The sequence below is a fragment of the Numenius arquata genome, chromosome 5, assembly GCF_964106895.1.
Source record: "Numenius arquata chromosome 5, bNumArq3.hap1.1, whole genome shotgun sequence".
Lineage (NCBI taxonomy): Eukaryota > Metazoa > Chordata > Aves > Charadriiformes > Scolopacidae > Numenius > Numenius arquata.
Window position 1 is genome coordinate 36,254,975 of NC_133580.1, and position 14,367 is coordinate 36,269,341.

The 14,367-nt window shown below is 40.6% G+C and overlaps 1 protein-coding gene across 2 annotated transcripts in view; it reads left to right on the forward strand.

Annotated features, from left to right (window-relative positions):
* Positions 1 to 1,291: 1,291 nt before the first annotated feature.
* SNCA (synuclein alpha) overlaps positions 1,292 to 14,367 on the forward strand; it is a 68,567-nt gene continuing 55,491 nt past the window's right edge. For both annotated transcript variants that reach the window (XM_074147624.1, XM_074147625.1), the window contains exons 1-2: positions 1,292 to 1,412; positions 7,815 to 7,856. In XM_074147624.1, coding sequence (XP_074003725.1) covers positions 1,292 to 1,412; positions 7,815 to 7,856 — 163 coding nt within the window. The remainder of the gene's footprint in view (positions 1,413 to 7,814; positions 7,857 to 14,367) is intronic.

Consider the following 14,367-nt stretch of genomic DNA (forward strand, 5'->3'; position numbering starts at 1 on the left):
CCGCCCGCGGTCCCCAGGCGTCCCCGCAGCTGGTCGCGGCGCTGCCCCGCGCCTGGGGACGGGCCTAGGGACCCCTTTGGTCGAGGAGCTGGAGGGTCCCGCGGGCTGGAGCCTGCCTCCCCCCGGCTCTGCGTGTAAAAGGCCACCCAGCCCCAGAGTGACAGGTACCATCGGCAGTTTGGCTGGAGCACAAATATTGCCTTTCTTCGCACGCTCGTCACGAGTTAGTAGAAAGCTGCAGCAGCCCCAATGCCTTCCTAGACAGCCATTCCTCCTACTCCGCCTCCAGCAGAGGAAAGAAAATAACAGGCAGCACTTCTTTCTGTGCGGGTGGAGGAAGGGAAAGGACTATTGGTAACAGATAAGTTGAAGGGATCCTGACTTCTTGATTTTAATTACTGGTTTAGTTGCTTCAGTGTAGCGCTGGGTTGTATAGCTGCCACAGAAGTCACTTGCTAGCTTTAGTGCAGCGCTCTTAAAATCCTGCATTCCTGCTTTTGCTTTTTAGTAAAATCTTTTCTCAGTCCTGATACATGCAAAGAATCCATTCGGGAAAGCTCAATTTCCAGAAGAGTGATGTGGACTGCACAAAATGCTGGACTACTGGAAAAGCAACATTTTCTATTTGCTCCAGTCCTTCTGGGTTGTAATGGCAGTTTCTTACAAGTGAACACTTGTCATTTAGAAGGTGTATTTTGGGTTTGGTTTTTTTTTAAAGTTGCTAGTGTTTCTTTAGGTTGGCTTTTTCCTCTGTATGAGAGGGGGAGTATGATCAAATCATGGGGCTAAATCTTGCCATCAGCTCATGAACAGAACTGTCCTTTGGAGGAAATCATAGCTTGGTAGGCAGGGAAGGGACTAGGTGTATCAGTGAATCCGTCTTCCAGTCAGAGCTGCATTATCACCGACCTCTCTGTAGGATTCTCTGGAAACAGGATCCCCAAGGTTTGCTTGGATTGAGGGAACCTCTCTGGCAGTGCTGTTTAACTTACTTATGGCAGCATGTGAGAAAATGGAAAAGTGATTCATGTAATCGTACTGCTTTCTAGTTATTTAACTGTTCTTTCTAGCTGAAATACTGAGTGCAACCTCATGTACAGAGGATGAAAGCTCCATAATATGGGGGTACAAATAATATAATTGTTAAGTAATTGTGATACCATTTGGCTTGAATAAAATTTTCTCCCCTTTCTGGGATAAAAAACTGAAAAAAAAAATCTTACTGAAAGTGTACTGTCTTTTTTTTTTTTTTTTTTTTTCCTCTAGAGCTGTGTGAAGAAATTCTTCAGCCATGGATGTGTTCATGAAAGGACTTTCCAAGGCAAAGGAGGGAGTCGTAGCAGCAGCAGAAAAAACCAAGCAGGGTGTGGCAGAGGCGGCAGGAAAGACGAAAGAGGGCGTCCTCTATGTGGGTGAGTGGGCAGCAGAGATCACGCTGCTGGTCTGTGTACCTTAACACTCACAGCTGGACCCCCCTCAGACCTAATCTTCTCCAAAAAACAATATGTTATCATTCACGAGACCATTGCAAAACAAGAGGACAGTTGTGCCCTCGTGAGCTCCAGTTCTCTGAGGCCAGATGTTGGATCTTAGGGCACTGTGTTGTGCTAGCCACGCATTACTGCTCTGTAGAGCCACATCTGTAATGCCATACTGAACGAGGTTGTGTTGTAGGCGATGTGACAGTACCTCTCCTACACTGTATGTGACAGTACAGGTCACTAGCTATTCAAGAAGGTTGCTAGACTAAGGCTGAAGGGGTAGTTGGTACAGCAAAAATAAATTTAAAAAAAATATGTAACAGATGAAGTGGAAGGTAGCTTAACAGCATCCCATAGAGCATGTGGGTTTTAAGTGGGATTTTACGAGAAGAAACTTGTGAGGTCAATTCAGGAACCTAAGCCATGCTGATTGCTTGGCATGTTGACAGTAACATTTTGTATGCAAAGTGTCAGTTTCTCATATTTTGAAGTTAACTTCACGTTCTGTACTTACTATTGTGTATCCATAGCAGATATTTTCCATGACTTCTCAAGGAAGAGCTGCTTCAGTTAATGAGGTAGAGCAGGTAGACCCCAAGGTAGCAAAGCAGCTGTTAAGTGACTTATCTAGGCCACACACAAGAATCTTGCACAGAGCCAGGGATAAAATTCTTTTCAAATCCCAGATCAGTACTTTGATTGCATGATCATCATCTTCACTTAGAAAGTGTCAGGCTTTAGAGGACTATCTTGCAAATGCTGCCATGAAAAATTCACAGGAAAAGAATCTGCCAAGACCATATGAGTAAGTGGTCATTTAAAAAAATAGTTATGGATCTATTTCTCCTATTCATAAACTAAAGTTCTTCTGTAAAGGAATGGAGAGGCAAAGATACTCTTTTCTGTAGGTCCTTTCTTTTTTTCTGATTTTGTAGCAGGTTAATTCTGTAATGGATGCTGTGTGTACCTAGGGGAGATGTGCACATATACCAAAGAGAAGTTAAACGGAGTTGAAAACCAGAGGCATTTCTTTTAAATGGAAGCACTGACGTCTCTGCAATTCCAGTGTCTTTTCAGGATTCCCTCTGCCCTTGCAGGCTAGTGCCAGTCCATAACAAATTATTTCTGCTCCAGATAGTTTGGGCTACTCATTTGGAATACACTTTTCTTCTGCTGAGCCATAGTAAAGCTCGGTGCTCTTGCCAACAGAGATGGCAGTCATTTTGAAAACTAATTGTAAGATGAGTCTATTTTAAAATGAGCGTCTGCTCATTTTCAATATATCAAAATAGATGTTCTTTCACTGTACGGTGTGCTTGATATTGGAGTTATTTTTCAGGGCTAGGGCTGTCTTTTTTTAATTTTGTTTTCTTGTAGTTCTTGACCATGCTTCTGGGGTCATTGTTTTCTTTGTATTAGAAACCTGCATTGTGTACAGAATTAATCTTTGTGTCTGACCTGTTCTCCAGACCGTAATAATATTTGAACCTGGTTCTGCTCCCAAAGGCAACAGATTTCCTCTTGTCTTCAGAGACGCTTTTGCTGAGGTTAAACTTTGGAGGGCAGGCTTGCTATTTATTTCAAGAATAAAATACTGAGAACAGTGGAGCCCTGAGCCATAATGGGGACCTGTGCATATGACTGTAGGAATGATGCAGGATCCTCCCTGCAGCAGATGCCCGCTTCTCAGGAGGAAAGAGCTATATGCACAGTGTCAGTCATGCAGCTAAAAAAGCCTTTGGTTGGAAGCTGTCTCCAGGAGCTCTGGCAGCTCGTGTGCCTGGGTGCGTGCCTGCCCATACCTGCTTGTGGGGAGCCACGGTTTCCCCAGCTGAAGTTTCAGCAGGATCAAGTAGGGTGACGGGGAAACCAGGAGCTGGGTATTTCTTGCCTACTTCCCAAGCAGGCAGCAGGGGTGGCTCTGCTCCTGAGCAGCATTAGCAAAGGAAAGGCTGGTGTGATAATCTCTCGGTTCTGTAGCTGTTAAGGGTTGCAATGCAAAAGGTGGTGAAACCCATTTGCGAGTGGAGGAGAGGAGCAGCACGCTGCATTTGAGCTCCTGAAGGTTTCTCCCTCCCTGTCTCTGTAGTTGGGTTTTCAGATATGAGTTTCACAGCCAGATTATGCTGTGAAAGCTGCCTGACGTCTTGCCAAAAAGAACCTAACAGCATTGGGCTGAGAAGGACCTGGTAATTATTTTCAGTTTCAACAGTCAGCTCCGTAACATTCAGCCTTCCATTGCCGCTGGAGAATTAGTAAGATGAAAAGTCTTTGGTTCAGATCCCCTAGGTGATATGGTCTCCCACTGTAATCCATGGAATTTCAGTAAATGTGGAAAACATCTGGACCTTTCTATCCAGGCTGTTGTTAGCTATTATGTGAAAGGTTGTACCATAATTCTACCTCATAAGAGCTCTGTTAACAAAAGCTGCTGCTTGGGATGAAATGTGGTCATTGTAACATATTTCTTTCTTTTTCTTTTTCTTTTTTTTTTTTTGGGGGGGGGGGGCACAAGGGGAAGCTTAAAACTCTAGGGAGAGTGGTCTATTGGAAAAATAACTTTTTTTCCCCTCTCTGAGCTAAATTCTGTTCTTTATTCCTTCAGTCCATTGTCTTTGTCCTGCTTTTTAATATCCAGAATACTGCTCAATACAGTCTATAGTGTGTTTTTATGCATATGTTTGTATTTTTTTTTTTTCCCTAAATTCCTTTGCTGATGTACTTCAGCATTGTCTAACTGAAGTCAGTGGCTCTGTCTTGACTCATATGAGCACAGCATCAGGACCTTTCTTGCTGTCAAACAATGGCCTGGTCATTGATTAGAAAGGAAGACTGAGGCTCAGCAGTCCTGTGCTGCATGGAGTATGCTGTAAATTTAAAACTGTGTCTCCATGTATCCTTCAAGAGCTGTTGGTGTGAAGCAGTGAGGAAATGAGAGGCGATGCTTATCCCCACTCGCTTTGAAACCAGGAACTGAGAGTAAGAAGGTTGCTCTTGCATGCTGTTAGTGATGTACTGCTCACGAGCTCCTCTGAGCTCTGTGTGTGCTGCCGGGGAGCTGAACTTTTTGCTCAATTGACTCTTGAGTGCATGCTCAGTGCTCAGAAATGGAAGTTTCCAGTCTGATCACTTTTTATGTGTTATACTCGGGCAGAACAAAGGACTAGTTCATCAGGAGCGGGGTGGCTAGTGGGTGAGTTGTTTACTACTCCCTGTGCTTACCTGGCACATGGCCTTCGAGTAGAGCAGTGCAGTCATGACCTATTTGGCAAGACCGTCCAAATTCCTCTGCTGCACTCTCTTTCATCAGGTTTCTTATTTTCCTTTGGTAGTAGAAAAGCCAGCAGAGTAGTCGAGGGACTCAAGGTCTGTCTGGTGGAATAATGGGCTCCAGCACTTGGGAGTAAGTGTTCTCCTTAGAGGATGATTTGTCCTTCCGCTGATTTGGGTTTATGACTTCAACCAGCTCTGACTAAGCAACCTGAATCTTGGGGAGCGATTGCTTGGAATAGTCTGTTTGTCTCTCAAAAAGAAATTATTTGAATGACATACAAAAAAATGATTTGCATTGCCGAACTGCTGTTATACACTTTCTTTTTGGCATAATGACAGTGATGATAATAAATAATGAAATGAAGAGAGTCTGTTGTATTTTTTTATAATTACAAAAAGGCAAAAATTCTGGTTTTGGCTTCTCCCTCCCCTTGCACAGATGTGTATTACAGCAAGGAAAAGTGGTATTACCACGTACTACTAATGCTCCTGTAGGAGTGTAGGTCAATGTCAGGTTCCTTGCTTTTTATATCCCTTCTCTGATTCCTCTGTTCCCCTTGTTATGGAGGGTACAATGAGCAAGATTATTGATGTTTTGGGAATGACAGAATGAAAGACAGCTGGTTTCTCTCAGAAACAATGTGGATGACCAGCTTTTCTTCATTGCCAGTCAGAAGTTGTCCTACTGAGTTCAACTGTTTTTATTTATAGGCTTGTTCTGGCAGATCCTAATGTACTTCTAGATCCTGTTGTAGCTGTGACTGCAGAAAGAGTTACTTCCATGCAAGTGTGCAGTAGTGGGGCTAATAGTAGTGAGCTCTAACATATGCTGTAAGGTCTGGGCCACCGCTTAGCTGGTTGTTTGCCAATTAAGGGATTTGGCTATACATATCTGTTTTGTATGGATCTGCGAGCTGAGCTTTCATTAAAGAAAAGCCTGTCTTCCACTAACAGAAAGACACTAACATTTCTGTATTAGTTGTGGTTAGAGCAGTATCACATCAGGTTAAGTGAAGTAAGAATCAACTTGCATATGTCCCTGTGGAGATCTATGAGTTGCAGAGGTCCTCGGGGAGTTCTTTCGTACCATCCATCTCTTACCAGCCCCAGGGAACTGAGTACTTGGTATTCACAGGTTTCCAGGGGTTTAATAGCATGGCTTGCAGACAATTACTTCAACAAGATGAATGAGATACTGGCCAGGTTTAACAGTGCATTTAAAAGCATATGATTAAGTGTTTCGATAGACACACTGTAAGCCTGAAGTGGTGTTTAGTCTTCTTGTAGAAGTCAGTAGAACCATCCTCTGTTTGGATTCCAGTATGCGTCCAAAGTGCTCTGCTGCTTCGGGTCTCATGGTGCCACAAGATCGAGAACCAAGGTCCTAAAACAAGTCCTTAGACATTAGCGCCTTGGATTTAATAAAATGGATTATTTTTTCAATGGTAAATATTTTCAGTGAGAGAAAAGCAAGCTTTTTTAAAAGAAAAAAACAGAATAAAGGATGAAAAAGACTTCTCAGCTGTTAGCCTCCCTGTTAGCTAGTTAAAGGAACATGTCATTTTACTTAATGCAACATTTCTTTTTTCCTGTTATTAATCATGGATTATTATTCTGCTCTTGCTCATGGATAACAGAGCCTTTTCCATGCTGTAATCAGTCTGATAGTGCCACAGATACATGGTTTAAGTTCCATAAATTGGCAGTAGTAGCAAGTAGGACATATTGATGAATGAACTTGTATTTTAGTGTTTAATCTTATTATTGTAAACAATTGTGGGTAAAGTTGCTTTCTTCTGATATATCTCTGCTCATACATTTTCTTCTAATATATTTCTACTTATATTAGTTTGTATATGATTTTACACGTAGTGTTAAGCTAAAATTCTGTAGATGTGAGAAGTGTAAAGTCAGAAGTATAAATTATAATGTCTAAAATACCGAATGACATACAGACAAAAAATTGCATTGCAAGTAAGGTAACTTCTGTGTTGGTAATAGGAAAAAAAAAAAAAAAAAAAGTCATGCTATCTTTGTCAGACTAGGGTACAGTGATAAGCTAGGAGCCGTAAACTCTGTCTCTGTAGTGCTTAATTGCACATTGTGCAGCATCATAGTGCACAGATGGATACTAATCCCTGAAATGTAGCCAGATTATAAAACCTGACAAGGATAAGTAGAGCTTTGGTAGAGAAAAAGACGCGGAGTTACATTTCCAACAGCAGTATGTGCTAATTTGTTTCTCTTCCCATTGAAGACGTGAGATATTGTTCCCTTTCATGCAGCGTGGTAAACAGTGGCTCGGTCTTCAGGCTGGCAGGGTTACACGGTTTACACAGGGCTTGCATTTTGTCTCAGTCTAGCACTAGCTCTAGGTTGCTGTCCGCAGAATCTTTACATAAATTGTCACTCCTACCTGTGACAAGGAGGACACTGGATGCAGCAGACCTTGGGTTTGACCCTGGTGAAATTTTCATGTTTGAACCCTATCTGCTGTTTGATGTTTCCCTTTCAGATTAATTTCTGTCTAAATCTGGCTAGCACTTCCAGCTCCCCTTGATTTTAACCTCTAGGTCTTTCTGTGGTTCAACCACCATTGTTAACCCCTACAAACTGAGATCTGGAGAAGGGTTGTAAAATGAAATTGTAAGGATCTTTTGGAAACTTTGGCTCTGATCTTCTGCAAATCCATGCATGAGTCTCATTGGGATGTTAATGGTAACATGGTTTCTGTGTGGAGTCACCCATGTGACTTTGCAAAGTGGGAGGCTTAATTAACATGGCTATCAAGAAAATGGTAAGGAAGTCAGTATGGACAAGATATAAACTGCAGAAGAGTTTCCAGTATTATTCACCTTTCCACAGTTAATATACACTCATTTGATTGCCCTTTATTGATGGTTTTGCCCTTTTCCTTAGGTTGAATTTCTCTTGAATTAATTTTAATAATCTTAGGGAAGACTGTATGTAATCTGTATATTCATCCCTCTTTATCATCCATCTAGTCTTTGCCAGTACTTAAGAACGTGTATTTTCAACCTAATGTTGTTCTTTGTTTAGGTTCCAGGACCAAGGAAGGAGTTGTTCATGGTGTCACAACAGGTAAGACAATTTAAACTACTTTCCTATGCTTGACTAACCAACCACTTAGCTATTAAAAATTCTGTGTATTTTTTGAGAGCACTCCAATTTATGAATAACAGAAAAACATAGAAAAATAGAGAGGCAAATACACTTTTTTACAATCAAATATGTAAATTTAATATAGTTGTTTCTATGTTAGAAGTGTTTTTTGAGGGATGTCCTGAATCAAAGCAAGTTGTACTATATGAGCCAGGAGACTAACAAAACCAGATTCCTAAACGGAAGGCAATAATTTACTTTTTTAGAAATAGATAAGTCAAGGGTCTTTCTGTTGTTTGATAATTACTGAAGGTGAAATATTCTCTGCTGGAAAGCTATAAACCAGTTGGCTAAAAATGTGAAGTCTTTCTGAATTTTATTTTACTTTTTTGCTATGACCAACTTCAACCTATAGAAACTGAAAGCCTGGCTTGGGTGTCCAGATTTGTCTCCTTGGGATCTGAGGAGGCAGAAGAGTGGAGTGGAGAAGAGGAATGCCACTAGAGAAGGACTGTGGAAGGGAAAATGTGGAGGGACTTAGGCATATGTCAAGAGGACTTTAATTGCTGATTTAGGAGCTCATAGTCGGGCAAGATTGATGCTAGTGGACAAAGCAGGAATTATTGCAACAAATGAAGGAGGGAAAATAATGTAGAACTCCTTCAAACAGTAGGGACTGTAAGAGCTATGTAGAAAGGAAGAACCCCAGGGAGTGTTTGCAGTTAAGGCAAACAAGGTCAGCAACCTGTCCATGCTTAAGTCTTTTAGGCTGTCTGCAGTGAAGCTGGGATGCAACATGGAGTTTCACCTCTGCAGTCGCTAGGTCAGCCCTGCCATACAATCACTGCTGTTAACTGCAGCCTGTATGATTATACCCAGCCTCTGGGAATGGTAGATGAAGTGCGTGATGAGATAGAGAAGGAGGAACCTGTGTAAGCACCCTTGCCAAGGGCACATCAACCAACCCCTTGCAGCAAGACCTGCATTGAGACCAGTGCTGAGAATAAACAACAGCAAGTTATGGTCGTTGGTGACTCCCTCTTCAGCAGAATGGAGGCACCCATTTGCAGACCAGACTCTCTTTTCAGGGAAGTTTGATGCCTCTCTGGGGCTCTAGTCAGGGATGTCACCAGGTAACTCTACAGCTTAGTACAGCCTTTGGACTATTACCCACTCCTGATCTTTCATGTGGGTATTAATGATTTTGCAACCAGAAGTGCAAGGTTGATCAAAAGAGGTTTCAGGGCCCTGGGAAGGTGGCTAAAAGGTTCAGAAGCACAGATAGTGCTTTCCTCAATCCTCCCAGAAATGGGGAGACTTCGGAAGGAACAGGTGAGCCCAAGACATCAATACCTGGCTCCAGGACTGGTGCCTCTGCCAGAACTTTGGCTTTTATAATCACAGAAGAGTGAAATACAAGATACGCTTGTATTGATGGGATCCACCTGTCCCCATGAGAAAAATGTGCCTTAGCTCGTAAGCTGGCGGGAGTAATTGAAAGGGCTTTAAACTGGCACATCTGTGGCTGCAGAGAATTCCATGTGAATTTAATACCCGAGTATCACCTGTGCTCTTAGTGGTTCTTCATCCCAGCTTGAGGTCTGTTTCCAACATCACACAGATAGTGCAGTTTCAGATGAGGTGTGCTTGCTGCACCTGCAGCCATGCTGCCACTGCCCCATCACCCCCTCCATTCCTAAAAGATTCTTATGACTCCTCAGTGTGTCCCACTGGATCTGGAAGGGATGGGTGGATGGAAAGGAAATGGCTTTCAGGAAAGAAACAAATTTCTGAGTTTCAATAAACTGACTTGAGTTTGTCACAGTTATGAGGGTTTTGAAATGTTTTTTAGTACTGCCTAATCTCTCAGTAGCAACAGCACTTTCAAACTTTGAAGTTAATGCCAGGCATGTATGTCCACGTTGGCATTTATATGCTGAAACAAAGAGTAAATTTGCATTTTAAATTGATTTGCAGGGATCATTTTAGGTATGAACTGAAACCAGTAACCAATAATTTGTATTAAGTGGCAAAACAAATGGAAGTCTTTGATCTCTACAGAGTGCAGGAAAGCCTCAGCTGACCATAGTGCATTGAATAGAATGTGTAATTTTCTGCTGTAAAATATAGGATTTCTGAAGATGTAAAGAAAATACATGGTCAAGAAATTTAAGGTGGTTTTCCCCTAAAAAATTAGAAACCAAATAAGTGAGTAGAAAAGGGTTTCTTCTTCCTTTTTGTTCTGTGTACAGTAATGTATCAGTCCCCTGTGCTCACATAAGCCAATGCAAAGGATAAACAACTGTAGGTAAGATAACTTGGCAGTACTTGATATCACAACTTCAGTAAATGAGATGTCAGTCAAGAGTATTTTTAGTAACAAAACTGAACGGAACATCTATGGTAGTCCTTCAGAGTTTAGCCTTAGGCTGAACATGCATGGGGTTGTTACGAGGTTTGAAATCTCAGCTTGTTAGACCTCAATTAAGAGAAATATTCAGAGGGATCATTACTATAACCAGTAGAGGATTGCAGTGGAATGAGGTTTGAGGCACATATATCTGCATCACAAATGTGGGAACAGCAACTGACAGTGCTAGCAAGCAAGTTAATAGAGGTGATGTTCACCAAGCTGGGCTGTGGTAGAGTAGAAGTCAAGGGCATTTGCACATGTATGAAACTTGCTGAAGCACTGGGACTCTATAGTAGTCTAGCTTAGTGGGGAGCTTCTCTTCTTCCTCCTGAGAGGAACAACTGAATGCTGTGAGTATCCATCTTGATCCGATTGCAATGTGTGTAGTGAGACAGGACATTTTAAGTAGATGAATAGAATTTTTGACAGGTTTGAAAAGATGTTAAATTTTGTTCTGGAAGATACGAAACAGACTATAAAGCCAAACATAAGGAAAGCGCATCTGTTACGTGCTGTGCCTATGAATAGAAAATTCAGATGAGTTACTGGGAATTTTAGGCAAAACAGTGGTTGCTCCTCACCCACTTAGGAAATGGGTGACAGTGAAATACCGAAAGCTTGGAGATGATAGGTACTGTGCCACAGTTTGCTTCCTTCTGGCTTATTAAACTGTTTGAAAGGAGTTTGGCTGTTGAATGCAAATAGTGGACATGCAGGTTAACATGTGGCTGTGAGAAGAGAAGACCTGATGGAAAATCTACAGAGCATGGTTTCTAAAATGAAACAGTATGGGTTTGGTAGTGTAAGAACAGAGGAATTGCTTGTGCATGTATTTTAAAAACAAAAGAAAATTAAAAAATTGCAAGTCTATTAAGAGTTGTTCTGGCAAGCAGAGAAGATAGGTAAAAACAGATTTGGGTTCGCTGTAATGATGCTATATGAAGACACTGAGGAATGCTAATGAATATGTTTTAGACTTAAATCAATGGTATTAAAGTTGATGTGACAAAAGTGCACTTGCAAGGACCTACTTGTCTCTTTTCATAGGACTAGGAGTTTGTTGCTTCTGGTGGTTTTATGATGCACCAGCATGTTAATATCACGTGAAACCTGAGGTGAAATAACACATTTTGTTATGTGAGTAAAAATGATTCAAGAGGTTGGAGACGGTCAAATGCAAACTAGAATCACATATCAAAATGAGTGTGTTCACAGTTGTGCAGTCAGTCCTTTCTCTACTTTCAGAGTTCAAAGGTCTTGCTAGTTTTTCTATTTTTAAATAGTTTGTGGTTTAAAACCTTTTACTGGTAAAGGGGCTGAGCTGACACACCTCAAAGAGCTGGACAACTAAATATACTTTTCGGTCAGTTGCTTTCCAAACGCAAAAATATTAAACTAAGATGTTTCTTGCTTTAAACAAGGTATGACCTGATTGTACCAGGTTTAGTAGCATTGAGACGCTGTAAAATGAGGATACCAGGCTGTGACACAGGAATACAGTGAGCATGTTATTTTTCAGGTCATCCTTTCCCAGAACTTCTGAAGATGAAGCAGCTTTGCTTATTGGTATTATGGGGTGTTAGCTTGTATGTTGGACTTGCCTACCTAATTAACATTTCTACTGGCCTTTGATATTTAGTGAAGTAAGAGTAATTTCATTAATTCAGAGAAATCCTATGGTTTACATCTACTTTTATTGTACAAAATTGAAAGCAATGAGTTCTCATTTTGAATTGCTCTGAAGGTTTCACATTGATATTGTTATGTTATGCAGTTACCTGTAATAAGTAAGGAAAAGAAAGCTTCAATGCTAATATTTTTTTGCACAGTGCTGTAGTCAGTATTAGAACTTCAATTTCAAAGTTAGCCTTGGCATGGTCATTGTAGACAATCCCAGGATCGTTTACTGGAATGGACAGTTTCTGCATAGATGTACAGAAGTAATCAGGCCATAGCACAGCAGAGCTCTGCAAAAGCTGATTTACTCTGTTTCTCAGCACTGTGATGTAAAGTAGACATCAGCCTTACAAAGACTTAATGGCTTAAGATCATTAAACAACGTGATATTCAGATTAATGTAATTAGATGGTATCAATGCCCTGCATTCTGAATAGATTTGTTTGTGCGCGCTTAATACTTTTCCCCTGTTACTATTTAGTGTAAGCAATAAAGTACATGAGACTGGAAATCTATTTTGTTTTTTCTTTTCCTGTCGCTAGAGTCCCAGAGCTGAAGGGTCACCAGGCTGGAGCTTATTTGAAGAGTCACTCTGGTAATAGGAACTTTGATAGCGTTTAGGTATTCCTTGGAAACAGGAAGGAAGACCCCTCTCTCTCTCTCTCTAGTATTGAGTGCTTTTGCAAATCTGCGCTACATGTGTATAGTTTGCTGGATTTATCCTCATGGCTCTGATTTCTGAAGCAGTGTATTAGAGATCTTTCAGGGTACCTCCTGTGATAGTTTTCTTAGGCTATGTCTGAAATAGGAGTTATCTTAAATATACTGCTTTTGTTACTGTTATCAGGTATCTTCTTCTTCCAGTAACAGTGTTAGTGGCCTGATTCTTTGCTTTTTCGTTTTGTTAGCACATACTAAGCCTTTCCTAGAGTAATGTGTTTCTGGGAGGAGAAAATGGAGCTTGGACAGGGTTTTCCCAAAACACTCTAGTTGTGGGAAGGGCAGCCGCTGGATGGTTGGTTTTGGTAGGTGGTTATACTTGCCACAACAACATAGTCTGAGAAATGTGGGTTTAATAATGGCATTGGGAATTAGGTATTTTATATTGTGGCATCCACAGTGCACCCAGTTTTACTCTATTTATTGATATCTTGCTCTTGAGGTGCAGGTTTTTTAAGATCTTGAGATGATGAAACTAATTATAACTGTTGACAATGAACACAGTGCAACCATGCTTTACCATTTTATCAGAAGGGAGGAGTCTGCTTGAGAGCAGCTGAAGATGCAATCCTTTGTCAACATCAAACCTGCTGAATTTGTCTGTCTTAAATGTTCTGCCACTCAATGTATTTTGGAAAAGGGAGTTTTCAAAACAGTGTACATTGCCTCCATACAAAAATATTATCAGAAGAAAATGTTTATAAAAAGGACCTTGATTTACATATCTTCCTTTGGTTTTGTTTTCTTTTTTTCCTTCCCTCCCAGAAGAGGAATGAGACAGGAAAAATTTAAAACAATACTGAAACTTACCTAAAATGCATATCTGCATCTTTTTTTTTTTTTAATTTTATTTTTAATTTTTTGGAGACTGTCACTTACTTTGAAACTTATTTTTTGCAAGACTATACTTTTTTTTTTACATAGCTCTGAGATTTCTTCTAGATGTCCTACATAATATCAAAGTGTTGACAGGTTTCTGTTTCATAACGTTGCTCAGTTTATTTCTGAAAGGCTCCACGCAGAATCAGATCTTAATATTCTTTGGAAGATATAATGGGTTACAAGGACACACACCTGAAGATATGTGTTTGCAAGAACTAGTGAAAAAATTCCTGTATAGATTTCATGTGTAGAATCCAGAGCTTTTATTTTCTGTAGCTGGTAATATTCAAATGAGGCATCTTCATATGTGTCTTCCTGCACTTGCTAGCATAATGTCAAACCTTCCCTGAGGGCAACATTTGCTTTTCAGCAAAACCTACTTGATTTTTTTTTTTTTTTCCCCCTGGAAAAAACATGTCAATAGACTACTGGGGGGATACAGTGAAATTTATCATTAATTTGTATCTTATTAGCATGTATAGGTTGGAAGATCTTTGGAACAGACCGTTTTGCTGTTTCTAATTTCAGACAATGTGTAATGTGTTGCCGTCCTGCTCTATAGTGAAAGCTCCTGGTTTTGGTTGTAATAGAGAGAATACCTACTTGGTTACTAATTTTTCACTTTAACTTTGTTAGAATGAACATTAAATGATCTGCCTCCATTTTCAGTCACAGTATATTTCTTATTTGGGTTGTTAATAAAAGTCAAGTATTAGGCACAGTCTACCTTTCTAGCTTTTTCCTAATTGGTGTTGTTTAATGTCAGTCATAGCAATCTATGCTGCTGTGTGCTCTGTG